Source organism: Salvia miltiorrhiza, chromosome 2 (genome assembly GCF_028751815.1).
Source record: "Salvia miltiorrhiza cultivar Shanhuang (shh) chromosome 2, IMPLAD_Smil_shh, whole genome shotgun sequence".
NCBI classification, from domain to species: Eukaryota; Viridiplantae; Streptophyta; class Magnoliopsida; order Lamiales; family Lamiaceae; genus Salvia; species Salvia miltiorrhiza.
This window is the reverse complement of record NC_080388.1, coordinates 71,921,726-71,942,973: the sequence shown is the minus strand read 5'-3', so window position 1 is coordinate 71,942,973 and position 21,248 is coordinate 71,921,726. Positions and strand designations below refer to the sequence as shown.

At 34.3% G+C, this 21,248-nt stretch overlaps 6 protein-coding genes and 1 long non-coding RNA gene across 11 annotated transcripts in view; 4 read left to right on the top strand and 3 right to left on the bottom strand.

Moving 5' to 3' along the window:
• Positions 1-21,248, top strand: part of LOC131008955 (uncharacterized) — a 984,029-nt gene that overhangs the window by 406,642 nt on the left and 556,139 nt on the right. The gene's annotated exons all lie outside the window — the stretch shown is intronic.
• LOC131009008 (uncharacterized) lies at positions 597-6,083 on the bottom strand. Of its 2 annotated transcripts, XM_057936191.1 has the most exons (3): positions 5,749-6,033; positions 2,645-3,520; positions 597-864 (listed from the first exon to the last, which is right to left on the bottom strand). In XM_057936191.1, exons 1-2 carry the CDS (start codon positions 5,819-5,821, stop codon positions 2,649-2,651), a joined length of 945 nt encoding a protein of 314 aa, XP_057792174.1. In that variant the 5' UTR covers positions 5,822-6,033; the 3' UTR covers positions 597-864; positions 2,645-2,648. The 2 variants fall into 2 exon arrangements, with proteins under 2 accessions (XP_057792174.1, XP_057792175.1); XM_057936192.1 differs by lacking the exon at positions 597-864 and having other exon boundaries at positions 2,432-3,520; positions 5,749-6,083.
• Positions 7,432-8,256, top strand: LOC131009029 (dirigent protein 18-like). The gene has a single exon (XM_057936223.1). The coding sequence runs from the start codon at positions 7,432-7,434 to the stop codon at positions 8,164-8,166; it is 735 nt and encodes a 244-aa protein (XP_057792206.1). The 3' UTR covers positions 8,167-8,256.
• LOC131009038 (GTP-binding protein SAR1A) lies at positions 8,284-10,888 on the bottom strand. Its single transcript, XM_057936242.1, has 3 exons — positions 10,535-10,888; positions 9,895-10,026; positions 8,284-8,749 (listed from the first exon to the last, which is right to left on the bottom strand). The coding sequence occupies exons 1-3, from the start codon at positions 10,661-10,663 to the stop codon at positions 8,429-8,431; spliced, it is 582 nt and encodes a 193-aa protein (XP_057792225.1). The 5' UTR covers positions 10,664-10,888; the 3' UTR covers positions 8,284-8,428.
• Positions 12,692-21,169, top strand: LOC131008954 (uncharacterized). 2 transcript variants are annotated; one of them, XM_057936100.1, is made up of 12 exons: positions 12,692-12,939; positions 13,397-13,495; positions 13,715-13,936; positions 14,035-14,159; positions 14,250-14,371; positions 14,450-14,532; positions 15,531-15,671; positions 18,666-18,767; positions 19,446-19,628; positions 19,704-19,798; positions 19,885-19,982; positions 20,761-21,169. In XM_057936100.1, exons 1-12 carry the CDS (start codon positions 12,898-12,900, stop codon positions 20,856-20,858), a joined length of 1,410 nt encoding a protein of 469 aa, XP_057792083.1. In that variant the 5' UTR covers positions 12,692-12,897; the 3' UTR covers positions 20,859-21,169. The 2 variants fall into 2 exon arrangements, with proteins under 2 accessions (XP_057792083.1, XP_057792082.1); XM_057936099.1 differs by having other exon boundaries at positions 12,758-12,939; positions 13,394-13,495.
• LOC131009026 (transcription factor bHLH149-like) overlaps positions 15,364-21,248 on the top strand; it is a 50,425-nt gene continuing 44,540 nt past the window's right edge. For both annotated transcript variants that reach the window (XM_057936218.1, XM_057936217.1), the window contains exon 1: positions 15,364-15,400. In XM_057936218.1, coding sequence (XP_057792201.1) covers positions 15,379-15,400 — 22 coding nt within the window. In that variant the 5' untranslated portion in view covers positions 15,364-15,378. The remainder of the gene's footprint in view (positions 15,401-21,248) is intronic.
• Positions 16,906-18,412, bottom strand: LOC131009061 (uncharacterized). Its single transcript, XR_009096385.1, has 3 exons — positions 17,656-18,412; positions 17,277-17,402; positions 16,906-17,013 (listed from the first exon to the last, which is right to left on the bottom strand). It is a non-coding gene; the product is annotated as an uncharacterized LOC131009061 (long non-coding RNA).

The window sequence follows — 21,248 nt, the reverse complement described above, 5'->3', positions numbered from 1 at the left end:
TCTCAAGCTACTTTTGATCTAGGAGCAAAACTTCGCATCAACTAAGGAGACGTTTACTTTAAGTGATGAGATAGATGGATAAAACATAGTATATGATTGAATATTTGAAGCATGATATGATCAAACAAGTGCAAAATTAATCAATCCATCAAGTAAATGGTAGATTAGTTCGGATTATTTTTTTTTATCAATTTTATCATTTCACCCAAAGTAAACGCCCCCCTTAAGTGTTTTTTACTTGTATGCTCGATTCCAAGTTAGACATGTACATGTACTACACCAACTCATTGATTTTGCAACACGTAACAGTTGGACCCGCCATTTTTTGGGTCCAACTGTTACGTATTGATTTACAGAAGTTCCGAAGCCAGTCTTCAGACTATAAATCTACTAGACATTAAATTAAATTAAACCTATGCCTTTGCAACTATAATCCCGACAAAAAGTTCATTTTCACAGCCATATCCAAAGCTTGTCGACTCTCTCTCTCTTACAAACCACAAACCAGAATGCCAAAATCCATCAAGTCCAACTCTTTTGAATATGGCAGGCATTGCATCTAACAATACAGCATGCACAGTTGTTGAAAAGCCCCAAATTTAAGCAAGATTTTATATGCTATGAGGAAATGGCAATAACACTGTTTCTGTGATGTATTATCATGAGAAATCTATTAGAGGCCATCATCTTGGGGCCTATCTGTCTGTCCCATTTTGGCTGGCCATGGATTAAGTCAAGTCCGTGGCCGGCTCACAATAAATGCGTGCTAACCACAAGAAATGACATGAAGCATACCTGATATGTCCACACTGATTAAGACCTTTTTTCTGTAGCCTTTATCTTCAATCAACATTGCTACCACACCTGCAACTTGACATATGGTAACAAAAGGACATATCAATTGATGGGTTTTTTTTTTTTCAGGTTTGCGTTTGCTTTCATCTTTCCCATTTCACAAATTGATTCCAAACTTCTCAGTCAGGACAATAGAAGTTCACATCATTGCCTCTCATCACAGAAGTTGCACAGCTCATCAATAACAAAGACAAAAGGCCTTTTAGTATTTTCAGGCAGTCAAGTGATCTTCAAAAGTTTGCTAAATGGCACTGCCTGTTTTCGGCTACATGACAAAATATGACCATTAACAGTGTAACCATAACATTACGAAGAAGCATTAGTTATTCAAACATCAGTGGCCTGCAGAGGATCAACTTCAGACATCAAATGACAATTTTGGGGCAACAACAAACACACTTCAACCAACTAAAATATGCTTCGAGGGACATGATATGAAGAGGAAGCAAAGGGATCTGAGATCAGAATTCAGAAATAGAAACTCTAAAAGTCACACCAGGAGAAAAATCCAATTCACCTATACAATCTTAACTCATGAATTTGATCTGGAAGTAGCAATGGTAATCCAGTTCACTTCCTGTCTGAACATAGAACAGTGTCAATTGTGTGGCTCAATGTCATGGGATCATCTTATCGTCTATGCTTATAGCACATGAAGTTAGGAGGGTGCAAACCAAACCGACCTTTTAACCCGAACTGAACCAAAACGATGCATTTGTTTCAATTTTCTTGTTGGTCAGTTGGCTTTGGTTTTCTCTTCATTTTTTTTACTGTGCAAACCAAACCTATAACTATAATTATAAATGAGTCTTATGTTAGATTCTTTTGATGCTCATCAAGTGATGAAGTATTGAATATCTAATGTTTTGTATGCTAGCTATTTCTTATTCTTCACTGAAAATAAGCTTAGGAGAAAAACAGGGGGAAAAATTATCAAAAAAAGCTTGGATATAACCTAAAACCGAACTGACAAAACTGAAGAACAATGGTTCGATTTGATTCAAAATTAGGTGAGAATCTTAGTTCAGTTCGATTTTCATTTTCCTAACAAGCTTGGTTTTTGGTTTAAAACCAAACTCACCATTTGAATACCCCTACATGAACATCATAGCATATACATACATGAATGAATCAAAAGACTAGGAGGACGTTTACTTTGCATAATTGATAAGATACATGTTGAATATTTGTATCCTCAAGACTAGGATTTCTTCAATCCCACCATTTGAATGAGATATGAATCAAGCAAAACTACCTCAAATCATAGTGATTATCAAATGCCTTGGGATATCCCAAAGTTTCAATCTATCTTAGTAAACATGGACTATCTAGATTAATCCTCAAAAGTATATACAATTTTCTTTAACCTCAGTCTTTTCTTATGATTCAATACTACTTAGTAATTGTTTATATGCTAACATAAATACTTTTGCTAATTTTTTTGTTCCAGTAACATGAGCATGGGAGTTTGTCAATCAGTTTAAGTTCGCTCAATTTATGACTTTGCATACTCAGAACGTTCAGCAAAGAGAATATCACAAAGCCAATCACTTTCAGATGGCAATTCAGACAAAGATGAACTCAAAGAATATTGAATTTACTTTAGTTTCTGTATGAATGTGTTCCTAAAAAGCCTCAAGGCTAATTAACTATATGTAAGATAATTTCACAATCTAAACTAAAAGAAACAAGAACAAAAGTACTGGCATAGAGCTGCCATAATAATTTTACACCATCTATCTCATGATTCAAATTTCATAAAGCATAAAAGTAAATGGCTTCATTTGACCTGATTAGAATTCTTCATGGGCATCAAAGCTCATGTCTTCAGGGGTCTCAGAATTGCTGTACTCATCGGAACCAGTACTCCATGTTGAATCAAAGTTCCCATCAGCAGGGGTCTCATTGTTACTGGGATCATCAGAAGGAATCTCATCAGGAGGGGTCTCAATGTTACTGGGCTCATCAGCAGGAGTCTCAATATTATTAGGCTCATCAGAGACACTACTGAATGTTGATCCGTGCATATAGGAATCTTCAGCCCCAACAGATTTTTCATTATCATCAGGTTGAAAAAAATTATAATTTGAAGCATCTTCATGTCCTTGAGTATCTGCCTGTATGAACTGCATCATGAAATGAATTCCATTGACCACATCATACACCATCAGCCCAATCCTTCCACCCACCCAACTGCCCAGGTGACTTCCAACTAAGTAACCGAACCTCCCAAACCTTTCCTCTCCAATAAAACCAACATAATAAGTGCCAAACAAGGTACCAGTGCCCCGAAGGAACCCCTCTGTCAGTGTACCCCCATAGTACACAGCTTCGAAAAAATCCCATCCAGAAGAAATAATTGGGCCAATAATACGCTTAGCTTTTCTTGTTGCTAGTTTTGCAGCCTTTGCTCCTTCTTTCTGGGCTACCTTAGCAGCATCTGTTGCAGACATGCCTTGTGTAATTGCATCAGCCAGAGCAACCTCGATTGCTTCATTTCTTCTACTTTCCACATGACGAGACCGGATATTATAGAAATAAAGCTTTACACCCTCTTTAACTGCACATGCAAGGGTTCCAGAACTTCCATCAAAACAATTCAAGAATGTAAACTGTCCACTTTTTGATGCAGCTTCTTCACCAACCCACTGCCTACATTTTTCAGCTGTGTATCAAAAGATTATGAGTACGATATAGTAAGAGGCACTGAAGCAAAATGAGTTGAAGAAAATAAAGACCAGTTTGATTGCAATATCATATGGAGATTGGATTAATTTGATAATGTATAAATCATATCATTAGAACAGATCTGACGCTCCAATTGACGCAAGCTGTGTGACCATCAGACTAGTACAGATGCTGCTGTTTATCAGGATATCTAGCCATGTATGGATCATTTCAGATGAGATGGATGATGAGTCTATTAGATATACAAAACATGAGCTGGTGCCAAGAAAGGTTAACCTATGTGGACTCGAAGGCTAGAACTCTGAGTTACTTAGACCTAAATCTTTCTGGAACTCTTCATAATTTGACACATGCGGAATCTAGAGGTTTACAAAAATTGGACAAGGAAGAAGAACCTTGATAGCATCTTTGATGGATGAAAAGTGGGTAGAAGGTTATGAATGACAGACGAATGGAAGTCATATTATGTGACTGGAGTGATCTAGAGTCCTAGACAAAATGAAGCATATTAAAAAATCTTCAATAGTCTAAGCTCCTGCTCAGCAAGTATGAAATAAGTAGGTGAAAATGTAACTGCTAACTCTAGTGGGCCAACTCAGAACCCCTCAGTTAGATTAAGTATAATTCTTGAGTGTTTGCATTAGAGTACAATAGGTTTCTAAATATTTAGAAAATATCAAGGCTGTGGCTTTAATTTGAGTTTTCTTCTCAGATGTAAGGAAGAAGTGTCTTATCTTGGTGGCAGTGAGACGGATATACAAACTGAACAAAGCAGTGGTTGTCTGAAACTTGTAACTTGACATACATAGCAACAGCCAGAGGTTTGAAAGAATCTAATTTGTGGGAAAGTGCATAACTTTGTTGGGTTCTATTGAAGGAAATGAAACTTTAGGCCAAATTTTAGGAACAAAGGCCCTGCAAATTTAAACCTACAATGGTATTTTAACAGAACACCATGAACTGGTAAAAGGATAGTAGTTGGTTCTAAATAGGATGTTATGAGTTTCTCAAATAAGTGTCTAAAGAACAGAAGTAAAGTTAATTGTCTGAGGTGTCATTTCTATGAATCCTATGATGGCATCATTTGGCAATTAATTCTGGTTGAAATGACTTAGAGTAACTTAACAAACATGAAATATTTTAGTAAACAAACTGCAGCTGCAGCAGTTTAAGAAGTTTTTCCAACCATTCACGCTTGGGGGTTTGCCAGTATTCTGCAGGACAGAAGTTGTCTAACAGGATGAATTTTCATCAATGAAAGCCTGAGAATCAAGAAACTTTATGGAGTAAATGACTTCAGGCACAAGAAGTGCAGATTTATGATTTATCATTAACATTGATTTTCTGCTATCTGGAATGTTAAAAGATTACAGCTGTTAAATCTGGATTAGCTTGTACTGCATGGTTCAAATATTACATATGCTTTTAGATACTGCACACATCAAAGTTACTTTCATATAAGCATGATAGAACATTTATGATTTAATCTTCAAAATACTTTTTCTCATGCTTACTGCTGTTAATGAATAGAGTCTTTTGTGTCATTAGTGGAAAAAAATGGCTGCATCTCATGAAATCTCCAGAGGAGCAAAACTTGGAGGATGTTCGGATTCAGATTTTTGGTGTATCGGGAATTTTGGAATTATGAGAATTTACTATTGTTTGTTTTAAACCGTGGGAAATAATTTTTGCCGTAAATATCAAATGAAATATGGGAGAATCATTTTCCAAATTCTCTAAATAAACAGATCTCGGAACTAGAAGTTCTGAGATGTGTTTTATAAGTTCTCTAAAAATGCAAGCTCTCAACTTTTTCCAATCCAAGACTAGATTTATAATGGTCCATGGCCTCTAGAAACACCAACTGTCTTGCACTTAGTTAACACCAATAAAAACAATTACATTCAAAACAGCCTTACTCGTGGCCCCAAAAGAGAGCATACCAACATTCTTAGGTCATTTTAAGTCCTAATAACCGCATAAACTTACATAATTCGTAAACAACAACTTCAATCAGCACTTGAATTGACCAATTGAAGCATGAAAGCAACTACTATATCATCAGTATCCGCCAAATCTATCAGTAAAAATAAATCACTCAAACAAATATCATCTCGGAGCTTCACGCGATTCGCTTTCATAGACTAAAAGAATAGGGAGCGACGGAAGAGAAATCGTAGAAAAAAGTTAAGAAAAATGGATTACCAGTGATGCTGAGAGCAATGACGCCAACGATAAACAGCAGAAAGTGAACTCTCTTCTTCAGCAGAATCGTCATAATTCAAGAGATGATGAAAACTGAAATTTCGGAGAATTGAGAAGCCAAAACCCCCAACAGTTGATCGTGATTCTTTGATTAGTTTTACTAGGGATTTGATCAGTTGCGAGGAAAATTAGAAAACGAGAAATTAGTGTGGAATAATAGGAGTAGCAGTTGACAATATAGAACAAGGGGCTGCTGACTTGCTTAACTGAAAACCGATTTTTCTTTCTCTCCTTTTCTTTTTTTTTTTTTAGGAATTTGAACTCAGTTGATAACCGATTGTTACATAGTTGGAAGGTTTGTCATCTTCGCCAAATTTTAGTCCTTACAAATTTGATCATACAAAACATTATTTAATTTCTAATACTCCTTTCGTCCTACTATTATAATTGGCTCAAAAAAATTTGACACGAAAATTAAAAAAAAAGTGTGAATTGATTAAAAGTGATAGGATCTACACTTTTTTAATGATTAATTTTTTTTATTTATGAAAATAGACCATTTATAGTGGGACGGCTGAAAATTGAATACAAGTCACTTTTAATGAAAGAGAGAGTATAAAATTACTAATTGATATTCTATTTCATTCTCAATTCCTTGAACATATCAATTGTAAAGAATAATGTTCCATTAAATACGATCATTATATAATTAAATTCATTTATGTAAGTATTAACAAGATAATACTTTTATCAACATGACTCTTTAAGTAGTGGGTCACATTGTAATGATGTTATTAAATGTGATTAGGGGTGTAAACAAACCAAGCCCCTCGCGAACTATTCGGAGCTCGGCTCGAAAAAAGCTCGTTCAAGTTCGTTTAGAGAAGCTCGATAAATAAACAAACCAAACTTGAGCTTAATAGTATTCGGCTCGTTAGCTCGTGAACATGTTCGTCAAGTGATTAAGCTTGAAAAATATAAATTATTAGTATATACAACTTATATTTATCCACTAAAATTAATAATAATTGTATTAAATCTCTAATTAATTTTATTTGTCATAAGAAAATAATTAATATATTTATTATTTTAAATAAAATAATTTATTTTTAAAATAAAATAATCAATATTTTGCATATAAATATAAATTTAGAAAGTTCGATTAGGCTCGTGAGCCGCTCGCAAGCCTCAAAGTATTCGGTAAGTAAAGTTTGGGATTCGATTCGATACTAAACAAACCAAACTTGAGCACACCACTATTCGGTTCGGCTCGGTTCGATTACACCCCTAAATGTGATAAATAAGAAAATGAGGCATTTATTTAATATAGTTGACACATGGTATTGTTGTACCATCCACACTTGACTAGGAAAAGAACGCCGTCAATATCTAAATTCCAATAACCATGCAACGATAATGGCTGAAAATTGAGAATTACACAATTGTTTAAATGTATATGATGTTCCAACATCAAAAACAGCAATTCTCTACATATATTTGATGAATTAATGATCAATCGCATTCAACAACTTCACCAAGACATCATCAACAACTCCATGTTAATTAGAATAGGATCCAACATCCATCATCACATTCTCTCTTGAAGTATATATCAACATCTTTTGAGAAACTCATTGCTACATCTACCAAACATCAAGCATAACACATAAAAATCCTCCAAAAATGATGAAGCAACCATATTCAGCAACCATTTTCTCTGCATTCCTGCTGATCATATTCTTAAACATGAGCGCCGCCGCAGTGGATCCAGCAGCGGCGGTGATGGAGGTCTACATGCACGACATCCTGGGCGGCAGCAACCCGACCGCCCGGCCCGTAACGGGCTTGTTGGGCAACATATACAGCGGTCAAGTCCCCTTTGCTCGACCCCTCGGCTTCCTCCCGCCTAAAGACGGTGTAGCCATTCCCAACGCCAACGGCGCCATCCCAACCCTCAACCCCAACGGCATCCCACTAGGCACCGGCCTCATCGGCACAGCCTTCACCGGCAACAGCAACAACAACAATGGCAAGACAGTCCAGTTAGGCCCCGATGGGCTGGGGCTCGGGTTTGGCACAATCACTGTCATCGATGACTACCTGACTGCTGCGCCGGAGCTGGGCTCCCAGCAGCTGGGGAGGGCGCAGGGGGTCTACGTGGCGAGCTCCGCGGACGGGTTGACGCAGATGATGGCCTTCACGGCCATGATGGAAGGAGGCGAGTTCGGCGACAGCATCAACCTTTTTGGAATGTACACAGTCGGTAGCACCATGTCCCGCCTCTCTGTAACCGGAGGCACCGGCAAGTTTAAGAACGCATGTGGCTTCGCCGAGGTCCGGTCGCTCATTCCTGCTGGCCAGCATGTTGCTGATGGAGTGGAGTCGTTGTTGAGGATCACTCTCCATCTCACTTACTGATATCATGCTCTTTCTTGGAATGCCTTATTCTTGATCATCATTGCATGATCATTTATCCAGTTCAGTTGAATGATCATCATTCGATATCAAGTTACTTTATAAGCCACCAAAACTTCGTGAAACATCAATAGGGACATAGTTATATTAAGGATTGGAACAAGATATATATATATGGAAACAAACAATATTTGAAACTCAATTCCACTAAAACATAAGATCCAAACCCAGAAACATAAATATGTATTGATCTGTGTATAGCACTTTACTTGATGTATTGGGAAACCCACTTGAAACCATCTCCATAACCCATTTTGCGAACAATGCTGCACATAAAGACCTCAATTGGTCGGACATTTGAGTCAGCCAGGTTCACTTTTCCCTTGCCAGTAGTGATGCCAGTCAAACCCAAGTGGTAACGCAGCTCGTCTTCGGGGGCAGCATAAGGGATATCGATCTTGTTGCCCAAAATCAAGAATGGAACAGTAGCCAATGACTCATCGGAGAGCAAAGCATCCAGCTCCTTCTTTGACTCGGCAAACCTCTCCTTGTCATAAGCATCCACTAAGTAAACAACTGCATCCACCTTCACGCCAAACCAATACACGGGTAGTCTATTTAGAAATCATAAATAAATATACAAATTCAAATGTTAAATAAGTTTAAGTGTCATCGCACAAATTTTAGTGGTTCGAAACCATAAAGAAAGCAACAAACGAGCAAATACTTATAAGCAGGAAATATGTAGAGAACCACTTGTGCATCAGAGTCCAAAATTCAGTTCTGGATAGGGAAAAGAACCAAGCCAGATTGTATAATTATTCAAGTTGCAGCAAGAGTGCCCCCACTTCCATACCAAGTTTTCAACCTTGAGCTTCTGATTCATGTGCTCAAAACATGTTTGTAAACTATTTTCCAGATTACCCCCTTACATTCTCAAATATAGTTGTCTAAACGAATTATAGAATATTTGACTATTTGTTCTTATTTTTGGAGACACAGTATAAGCTACAATAGCTTATGCGATGTTTCATGGTGAATATTTTCCCAAGAAAAATTTATACAACACAAGAGTAAATTTTGTATTACAACCAGCACTCTTAACATTGAATTGCATAACGGTGAGACTTCTGGAAGAGCTTACCAAATATAATATGAAGATATTGACTCTTAAGAAGCAGTCAAAAACTTGCCTTCAGAATAACAATGAAACATCTGATATTGGATAAATTATGAACAGCAAGCCAGGACAAAATGTGATTAATCTGACTGGTTTAGTACCAAAGCTATATCACATATAGGCATGTTGCGTGTTGCAAAATTAATGTGGTTATCATTAATTTTTATGCAACCGCGAAGTTAATGCCACCAAGATTCGAAATGCTGAAAAGAAGACGACCAAAATAAAAGCCATTATTTACTCAGAAGACAATCCTTCAATTAAACACCACAAAAAGACCAGTTGGCTTGCCGCCAGAGCCTATTATGCAATGGCATTGGCAAAACTGTTATTAGTTGCACCTATGTTTATTCCATTGCTGAAAATGTTTACAACACACAAACAATGAAAATTTAAGACCTAGGGAACATTAAATATGAGAACATGGAAAGAGGATACCGTAGTGTGGTAATATAAAGAGCAAGCAACTCAGGTTATTGAAAACAAAAAAATGGGAATCAAAATAAAAGAGAAACCTATTGATGTCAATATAAAACATTACTTCATGTTACCTTGGCATAATAATCCTTCCAAACTCTACGAGCAATCTGATGGCCTCCCAAATCAAATGCCTTGAACTTGATTTTCCCGATACTTAGCTCCTCGGAAGTCGGATACTGAGTTGGCTGGTGTTGCACCAATCTCTGCTCATTCCAAAGAGTCTTAGTAATTTTAGAATCACTTCCAAACACTGGCTCGTAGTAATAAAACTTCACATTTCTCAAATGTGGAAATTCTGGTGGAAATTACATAATAATAAAAAAATGATCGAATCATAGAATTGACATTACAGATTACACATAAACACTAACAATACACCACCATATCTGCCTAATTTGCAAAATGTAAAACCACGTGACTAGTAATATCTATCAGTTCACAACGAGATACGCAGTAATATAGAAGTATACAATACCTATATAAATTGCACATCACTTTTGCATCCTTGTTTTCATCAACACTAGAAAAATCCATTGCTCACCAAAACCCATCTACTTATTTTGCAGAAAAGAAAAGACCTACTGAAATTGATTTTGCATCAAATTCAATTCTGATTACACTGAGCTATGATCAGCAACAATTTTGATACTTATTCAGATTACTTCCTACAACTGAATGATGATAAATATTCAAGGAAAAAGAGGAATCGACCTCGTCTTTAAGCATATGAAGGAGAGTAGTTTTTCCGGCGTTATCGAGCCCTAAGAAGAGAATTTTGGCCTCCTTCTGCCACAAGCCCAGTGATGCAAGCACTCCATAAAACCAGTCCACCAGGAACATTTTGATACCTTTTTTCTATTCCTACCGGTATATATTCTCGATCAAATGAGTGATTGAGAAGTAAATCCAACCTCCGATCCTAACAAACAACCAAAAAGTGATGGATGTGAGGGTCGACCTTCGTAATCTCTGTGATTGTAATCCAGCTACACGAATGCTCTTTTGACTCGTTTTGTTGGTGAGGAAAAATATTACTCCACTGCCCAACCCTAGAGAAAGAGCCATAAAATCCATGATTATTTAATTACCCTTAAAAAAAATAATATTTAATTTATATGATTCGATTAATAATAAATAAATTGGCTTCATTCGAGTGATTATTTTTGGTATGCAATTTTTGAATGGCTTGTTATATGATTTTTTTTTTTGTAAATATTAAATGTGAATGAGATTGGAAATATAATTATGTGTATATTAAAATGAAAATAATATGCTTATTGTTGATGGACCAAAATGATAAAAAAGATCACATATTTTATAGACGGATGAAATATTTATTATTGACAAGAATCGATACATTCAATTGTTTTTAGGGTTAGTTATAGTTGGATTATTCTTACAAAATTTCCAGAACTTTAACTCATGGTGATTTTTTAGTCTAATCACAATTATTGTGAATATAGCATCTACTTATCTATAGTGTTCACTTTACAGATTGAGTTATATTTTTGATTAATTGTTTGATCAAATTACAAATGTACATAACTCAAGTTTGATGATCAAACCTTAAATAGTCAGATGTCTAAATATAGATAACTCAATCAGACGATTAACTTCAATTGACCTAAAATTTTGATTCGAGTTTCAAAACTGAACAATGAAGATAAGTAGAGACTATATTTGTAATAACCGAGGTATTTTTTGTGAACAATCCCTTGTAATTTTATAGCCTAAAATTCAACTTTAATTTATCTTTTGTATGTTTCGAACTTTGAAAAATCATTTAATGATGGCTGCAATAACACCAGAATTGTGGCAATAGTTAATTTTTTAATTTCTAATTTTATCAAAATTACACTTTAATGTATTCTACATGAAAGAGGGCATGTTTGTTTGTCAATAAAGTAATCTGAATTGAGATTGTTATTCCCAAGAAAATGATTCCATGGAAAATGAATCCTAATAGATTCATTATCCAGTGTTTGGAAATATCAAAACTAATTGTTAGGATTTTGGATTGTATCATTGAATAGATATATTTAATTAACATATGTAAGAATTAAAGTGATATTTACCCTTAATTTTCAATAATTCAGAATATAATTTTCGAGGTTTAAAAAATTATTTTCAATAATTCAGAATATAATTGATAGTGTGAAAATAGTTTGAGGTTTAAAGTGATATTTACCCTTAATTCTATAGTAACAACAAAGTACATTATTAAGATTAAAGAAATGATTTATAATTCTAAAATTAAATTCATTTTTTTTCTTAGATAATAATAATAATAATAATAATAATAATAATAATAATAATAATAATAATAATATTAACAATAAGTATGATTCATAATTCTAAGAATTAAATTATGATTTCTTAAAATAATTCATGAATTAATTAAATAATAATAATAATAATAATAATAATAATAAGTATGATTCATAATTCTAAAAATTAAATTATGATTTTCTTAAAATAATAATAATAATAATAATAATAATAATAATAATAATAATAATAATAATAATAATAATAATAATAATAATAATTTTCATTTTATAAAAAAATAATATTGGATATATATGTAAGTAAAAATCCTGAGAATGAGGAAAAAGAATATCTAAGAAAAGCTAGGAATAAGAATTCTGGAAAGTTGTACTACTTTTCTTGTTTTCAGGATTCTTATTGCTTTCTCTATCTGACAAAAATTTAATCAAACAATGAAATTTAATATTTTGAAATCAGATTACTTTCCCATGACAAAATCCGTGCCAAACAAACATGAAGTTAGTAATCTTTCATAGCGGATTAATTGTATTCTATATAAAACTGAACCGAATCGATCGAAAACCATTGGCTTGATTGATTTTTCGGTCTAATAGACTAATTCGATTTGCGAAATAAATAAATTGATGTGCCTAAAGTCGCTGAAATAGCGCTTTTATGAAGAAGCAAGCATAATCGTTAGTTTGGTGTATTGGAACTCCTACGAAACCTCTGGAGACTGGAGTCACTGAAACTCAACCAAAGCTAAAACCACAGCAAAAACTCGCCAATCCCAATTCCAAACTGCAATGGCGAAAGCCCCCTCCAAGCATTCTCGCGATCAGCCTCTGGTACCGATTCCCCAATTTCTTCTACTTCAATTTTGAAATCTTTTGTTTCTACTATTGCTTCAGTCTTTTATGCCGTCGAATATGGGTTAGTATACTCTTTTATCTGTTTTTCCGAGGATTGCTCGTTTGCTTTTCCAACAATTGCTAAGAGAAGTTCGGTTTAAGTCCTGGTGCAGGAAATATTAAGAAAGAAAAATTCCTTTTTGATGTGTACTTTTACAAAGTTCAAAAAATGGTCATAGAGGTTATAATTGCAAAAAATGTCATTTCATCATTCCGCTACCGGATCATTTTCTTAAAATTGCAAAAGGTTTGAACATTTTCTGATATTTATCCTCTATTGTATTAGCTTGTCGGATGGATGAACTTGAACACTCTTGTTGCAGGGCTAGGAAATTTTTGGCTTTCATAATATTCTTGTTCTTGATTTTTTCTATTTGGATGCTCTACTCAGCAGGACGTCGAGGGGCTTTTGAATAACTTACAGGACTGGGAATTGTCCTTCAAGGAGAAAGACAAAAAACTGAGAGTAGATGCTTTTGGAAAGGGAAAATTGGTAAGTAGATTACCCAAGATTAATTTTTCGTCTTGAAGATTCTGGTATGCTGGTGGTATCTTTGGGATTAATCAGGAATTGATGAAAGGACATCAATTCCACCAGGAATTGATATTTTTACATAAAATATTATCATCATGTACATTGTCCTTGTCTACATATTACTTGAATATACTCTCTAACCATCTTTCATGCTCTTTTTCTTGTATCTTTGAAAAGGATCCCGTTCCTCCAAGTCAAGCAAGTCATAATATTTCTAGTCGACTTTCTGATAACCCTAGAGTTAACGGAAGACAGACAAGGGAAAAGACTTCTTCTTTTGACAATAAGGATACTATGAGACAGCACGATTATTTAAAGAAATACGAGGCACTTAGTCAACTACCAAGCGGAGTTTCATTTCAGGAGGGTGTTGTTGATGCTAATTCTGAGAAAGAATTGGTATGTTTTTGCTCTTTCACCTGATTCATTTGCATGCTTTTATTAATAGCATTGTGCTCCTGAGTTATTGTTATGCTCCTTTCTATTTTGGTTTTTAGGGTAATGATTTTTTTAAGCATAAGAAATTCAATGAAGCAATAGACTGCTACTCTCGTAGCATTGCACTATCACCAACTGCGGTAGCTTATGCAAATAGGGCAATGGCATACATCAAAGTTAAGAGGTACTTTAGTTTATGGTGAAGTTTGTTAAGTCTGTGGAGATGCATGGAGAACTCCCCCATTAAATGTGTTACTTCTCTATCTGGCAATAGATTCCTGGATGCTGAAAATGATTGCACTGAAGCTTTGAATTTAGATGATCGCTACATAAAAGCATACTCTCGTCGATCAACTGCAAGAAAAGAACTTGGGAAACTCAAGGAGTCCATTGATGGTATAATCTTTTTTTTTTGTTACTCTAAAGATCTTCACTTCTGTCTATGTAAACTGAACTTTTTGTAGTGAAACACAGATGTTGAATTTGCTTTAAGGTTAGAACCACAAAATCAAGAGATCAAGAAACAGTATGCTGAATGCAAAGCTTTGCTTGAAAAGGTAGATTTATTATTTTGCTGACTGGAATTTGTAATACTGCTCAGATGCTGGCCATGTCATATATGAGCACACTTTTGAGGGTACTGATGTCATTATTTCTTAGTGGTACCCATTGTGTTAAGCAGCGTAATTTCCCGTATGTATTTGTAAATTTGAGGTTGTCGCTATAATATTGTCTGCAGTGGCTATTAAAATGAACAAGAGTTGATTTACACATATATCCTAAAACCTGGAATTTGATCTGTATGTATATTTACATGACTAATATCTTGGTGCTGTAGTATTTGACAAGGAGGAGCGTCAAAGTAAAATGAGTTAAGCAAAAGTAATTTTATTGTGATAGAGTTCACTGCTGGTAAAAGCCAATGCACCAGGTTATTGGCTGATCTCTGTGTGTCATGAGTATCAACCTTAAGAGCTAGGTCAGAAAGAAAGTTAGGCTTATTCATCCTTTTCAGTTATCCCCTTATGGAACACTCGAGTGATCTCATACTTATGGCCCGATGTCTTGAAGAGATAGAGCTAATTAATCCCAATTGTCCCTCTGGGATTCACAATTATCTTTTCAACACAGAGAAACTTTATATACAAAAGGATAAAATTCCTTGATGAATTGCGAAAAGTTTATCCATAAATTCTTTTACCCAATTCATGAATTATGTATCAGATTCATTAATGGGAAGGAAACCCATACAGGTTTTAAAGCTTTGAAGTTGTAATGTTTAAGTTTGTCAAATAATTATACAAGTATTTTCATATTTTGTATAATTGAGAAGGATAATTATCTAAACCATTATCAAGTAAATCCATTCAGACATGCAGTAATAGTCATTAATTCATAGGTGTATGTTGTGGTACCAAATATACAAACATGAAAATATAAATGTGGCAGTGGTACTTCAACATTTTATCAGTCTACTTCTGGAGTATTCATCTTGATTCTGTCTGTTTTCCTGGTTCTTTGGTTATTTACCTTTTTGTTGCGCTTTCAACTTTAGGAGATTCTAAAGAAGGCATCTGGGGCATTAGCAGGATCATCTAAGGGAGCACTCCAAGAAAAAGTAGTGATGGACAAGAAGAAACATGCAACAAGTTCCCCTGCTGGAAGAGTGGCTAAGTTCGTGGAAGATGATTCCAAGGTGTGAACTCAACAGTAATATTATTTGTTTTTCTTTTCTTATCAGTGTAGTAAATTTAAACTAGTATGTTCACCTGTGCGATGCACAGAAATCATCGAAATTGAAGATACATTTAAATAAATAAATATAAATATTTAAAAAATTAAAAATGATGGATTCATGTCCTAATTAAAAATAATAGATGCAACATAAATATTATTTTTAATTATATCCAAGTCAGATCACCCTTTTATTTCATTGAAAATTTCTCTACAACTTTGTTTATAAAATGATTTTGTATACCTCAATTTAATCAAATGTCTGTGTTCGTATTTATATTGAGTACTTTGTATCAATCATTGTATACACTATAACAAATGATTTTTTATTTTATTCTTTTTGTAGAATTTCAAATTGAGATTTGCTAAATTATAACAAAATAAAACATCTAATTAGATAAAAATCAGTATTGAAATAACGAAAAATAACAAAATAAAGAAATCTATATATAAAAATAAATAAGTAAAATAAAGAAAAAAAAAATCAAATTAAAGAAATAAGAGAGGATTTTTATTTTTATTTTTATTATTTTAAGGCGTGTTCTGATAATTTTTATATCAAATTAAATAAGTGTTTGTAATCTTTAAAATGATATGTATATTAATTATTTTTATATTATACATATTTCATAAAACAAATCAAACAAAATTGAATAGAAGTACAAAGAGAATAAGACAACTGATAGAAAAGACACTAATGAAAAATTATTTACATATAATTCTTATTTTAAAATCGACAAATGATAGAAAAGACACTAATGAAAAAAGGCAAAAAGCTGCGAAAATAGACAATATAAAAGAAAACAGAGAATAAAAAATGGAAGAAGAACAAAGTTGTAGAGATGACCATTCAACAAAGTAGAACATTCGTCCACACTTCATCAAGCTAAAAAGAAGAAAAAAGAAAGGAAAAAATCGATTGTTGCTGAAAACAATTGAAAAAAAGAATGCAAGAAGACTAATAATAATAAAAAAAAGCATTCATCTTGACTTCATCAATATAAAAATAGAGAGAGAAATGGAAAAAGAGAACATGAAGATTAATAGAAAGAAGAAAGAAGAAAGAAGAAGAAGAAGGAGCGCAATAACCTTAATGATTAAACAAAGAGAAAAACAGAGCAATAACATAAACGAATGCGAGATTCTTTTTACTCCGCAAAGAAAGAAACATAGCATAAATAAACAAATCGAAAACACTATGCATAACCTACTTTTAACTTTAAGTAAGGTGAGAAAACAGTTGTTGCTGGTTTTATAAATGAAGATGGATCACCCTTGGGTTTCTCTAAATCAGCCACCTATTCCTGCAAAATGAGAGGAATATCACATACAATATGTGCAGACCAAAGGGAAGTTAGCAGAAACCATGTACCAAAAATTAATTGAATTCACAAATTAGACCCTTTACAATGTACAGGCCAATAGACCAGTCATTATCTGAAGTGAAGAGGTCCATCCATTAAAGAGTATTACAGACATAATATAACAGTAAGATAGAGACAGATAAATGCACCATAGTATCAATTAGCTGAAGTTTCGGGAGAATGGAGAATGTCCTAAGGAATACCTTGTTTGCCATAGAAGCTTTCAACCTTCTTAATCCTTCTGATCCACCTCTTGGAGATGAGGCCCAAGAGGGCTCCCCAGCAAGTTTGACACAAGATTGATAACTCGAAGCTGGTTTTCCACCGTTCTAGCCTAGGATCAAATAATGAAATGGAGTCAATGAAAAGAAGATATTGAAGAGCAATATACTAACATTTTGTAAATATCTGCAAGTAGTAGGGAAACCAACATACCATACTAACCTTCTCTAGATATCTGCAAAGAAAAATAACATAAAAAAGACTCAATTTTTATTAAAAAATTTAACAAAAAAACAATAGAAACAGAAAAAGTTTACAGTACAATCAAAAACCAAGCAAAGGTGAAAAAACAAATCTTACCAGCAAGAAGCAAGAAGACACAAATCAATCATGGATGCGATTTTTTTTTTCCTCTGCAAAGAAAGAAAAATAGTGACTCAATTTTTAATCAAAAAATTCAAAAAAAAAAAAATACAATAGAAACAGAAAAAAAAAAAAATTACAGTAAGAGAAGCAGCAGGTAAGGCTACCGATAAACTGAACAAATAACAATATTTCAGATCTTTCTCAAGATCTCACATCTCTCTCATCTCTTTCTTTTTCTCTCAATCATAGTGAACCACATAACTATTCTCTCAAAGTTTGCAAAATAACATAAACATTATCTCAAATTCTTCAAAATCCTTGACTCTTCTCCCTTTCACTTCTCAATATTCGGTGATTAATTGTCGTTGTCAATCGGCATTACAATACCAACTCATCCTCAACAGCAATTTCGCAACGACCTGACTCCGATATTCACCCATTTACCAATTCTCTTATTCTCTCCCCTGAATCCATTGATGGCTAATGGTATGGCGGATGAGTCTCCATCAGAATTTGATGAGTGAATGGTGAATGACGGTAGAGGACTCAACCGATGGTGGAATTAGAGAATAGTGAAATTAGAGGAATTACCGATGGTGGAGAATAGATGCAAACGGTTTCAATATTGGGGATTATTTTGATTTTTGAAGTTGTAATTGGCGTAGAGAATAGTGAATGAAGAGAGATACGTGTGAAAGAGAAATATCAAGAGAGAATAGTGGAAGAAGAGGTAGAAAACATGTGAGAGAGAATTTTTCCCAGGAAAAGTTAACTGCTGAAAAGTGTGTTTTTATATAATATATATAAATTAATAGATATAAATTTATTTACAAAATTGCCACAAACTGTGTTTTCATATAATAAATAGATATTGTAGTTCCATCTAACTTCTTATGTCATTGTATTTGTACTTGGATGTGGAGATAGTATACATTTGGATATTCTGCTCTGGTAGTCAGTAGACAATTGCTGAAGTTGTTTTGCCTCTGAAACTTGTTTGGCAGGCTAATATTAGAGAAGTTTCAAGTCAGGCATCTTTGGCGAATAAAGAAAACAGTACTCTAAGTAATGGATCTCATGCTGGTGCTGTCTCCGAGTGCGCTAAGGTTTGAAGATGAGGTCTTGCTTTCATTGAAAAAATTTTCACACTTTAGCATTAGGTTTTTGCATCTTTCTTTTTAAAAGTTTCATTCATAAGTTTTATGTTGGATATTGCTTCTAATTGTAGACTACATTGTTGTATCTTTTGCATTTGGTGGAGTCTAATGGACAATAACAATGGAAAGGACAAATCCTTTTTCCCCTGATGTAGCTAGAAGAAAATCAGGAGTTTTTTTTCTTTTCTTTTCTTTCTGATGTTTCCTTCTTCATTAATCATTATGTGGTTTCGAACATACTTCATATCACTCTCAATGGAATGTGGGTAGAAGCATAAATTGTCAGCAAAAAAGGCAGGAGAGTAGTTCAGAGAAATCACATGTCAATTGCTGAAAACTTTGCTGCATTGTGTAGGGGCCTAATTAGAGAAGCCCTGCTTTTGTAAAACCTCAGCCAGATAGTGATAATTTCTTTTATGCTTTAAAACTCAACAGTATAACATAATGGTACTACAGTTCCAGAAGATAGAAAAGCTTGTCATGATACTGTTTGTTAGTCACTGTTTATCTTGAGGACAGTAATTATTGAGTAAATGCTTGTGTTTTTGCATGCTCAACTCTTCAGTGGCAATTTTTTCTGCCCTGCTAAGTCTCTTAATAACTGCTCCTTATTCAAACTTGTCACAGGGGGAATTTCAAAATAGCAAGCTGGAGCTGAGGGCATCTGTGAAAGAACTTGCTGCAAAAGCAGCTGATCTGGCAAAGGCCGAAGCTGCAAAAAACATTGCCCCACCAACATCAGCTTATCAATTTGAGGTTTCTTGGCGAGGACTGTCTGGTGATCGTGAGTTACAGGCTCGCTTATTGAAGGTGCGAAATTTCAGTTCATTTTTTTTTAAGGCTTTCTTTTAGTCCCGAACTCATGCTTTCGATTCCATTAATCAGGTTACTTCGCCAACTGCATTGCCTGGGATGTTTAAGCATGCATTGTCAGCTCCAATTCTTATTGACGTCATTAGGTGCATCGCAACCTTTTTTATGTAAGATGCTAACCTTTCAGTATTAGAATGTGGGAGGTTTCTTTTTATTCAATGACAACATGCATTATGTTTTACTTTATGGCCAGGGAAGAGATGGCATTAGGTGTTGAGTACTTGCAAAATTTTTCCAAAATCCCAAGATTTGATATGATCATCATGTGCCTTTCACCTGCGGACAAGGCTGGTATGTCATTTATCTTTAATCTATAGTGGTGTCACTTACTGTCACTTAAATACTAGATATGTTCCAGTCACGATGTTTATGGAACTAATAATTAATAAATGTGATATGTAGAGTGAAATTCACTCTCTTCTTCTGATTCAAGTGGTTAAATAAATGCACGTGCCCTTGCAGTTAAAGCTTATGTTGAATTTTAACAGTCAGAGCTTTTCTGTTGTGTGTTCATTCCTGTTACTATAAGTATTAATGTATTACTTTATCTAATCTACTGTGTTTGAATGACATATTCAACTTATTATTTTGGTCTTCCACATGTAATCCATACCTATAAGGCCTTGGATCAGTGCATCTACACATAGATTCAGAAACTTGATCCCACTAGAGAAAATTATTGCATGGAGCAAAGTCTGGGCTCGAACATATTTTTTTTGTACTTGTTATCTCTCCATCTGGGGCTCGTGAGTCGTGACATAGCTGATATAATGATTGCTTCTGAACTCTCATACTTCTAAATTCTGGACTCGAATTTGATTAGTTTGGCTGCTGCCTAATGGATGCTAGATGGTGGCAGCTATGATTCAAATATTTATCCACGCTAAGAAACTGAGAAAATATAGAAAGACACAGAAACTCTGCATGTATTGTTATCGTTAGTAAGATATGTGCAAATGTCATTGCCTTAATTTGAATACACTGATTATGATGAGTAAAGAGCTGAAAGTAAAGTAGTGTTGATATCATACTGCAATACATTTGACAGACTCATGTTTATTTGAAACAGATCTTTTGAAGATATGGAACGAAGTATTCAGTAAGGGAACTGCAGAATATGCCAAGATCCTTGATAGTTTGCGTCCAAAATATCGCATAGACCAGTGATGAGCATTTGCTTCTAGGCCAATTCATGGCTAAAGCCCAATTTGTCGTTGATCGCGTTCAGAGTAGAAAGAAGGATGTGGAAGAAGTTGAATGATCTGATCCCAATACAGACAAGCCTGTGGAATGGTGTAAAAAACTATAACTAGGGTTAGCAAACTTAGATGTAAATGCACTTAATATTAAATTCAAATACAATGATCTCTGTTGGATTTTGTTGATGGTGGGGCGCCTGGGAGCTGTTTGTATTGATCTAACAGTATGAAGGAGGATATTGAACTTCATGATACAAATATTTTGCTGCCTTCGGATGAGTCTTTGTTTTGAAATAATTTTCAAGTTGTTTTGGTTTAACATAAGTAGACATTGTTAGAAAACTTAGAATACTCCCTC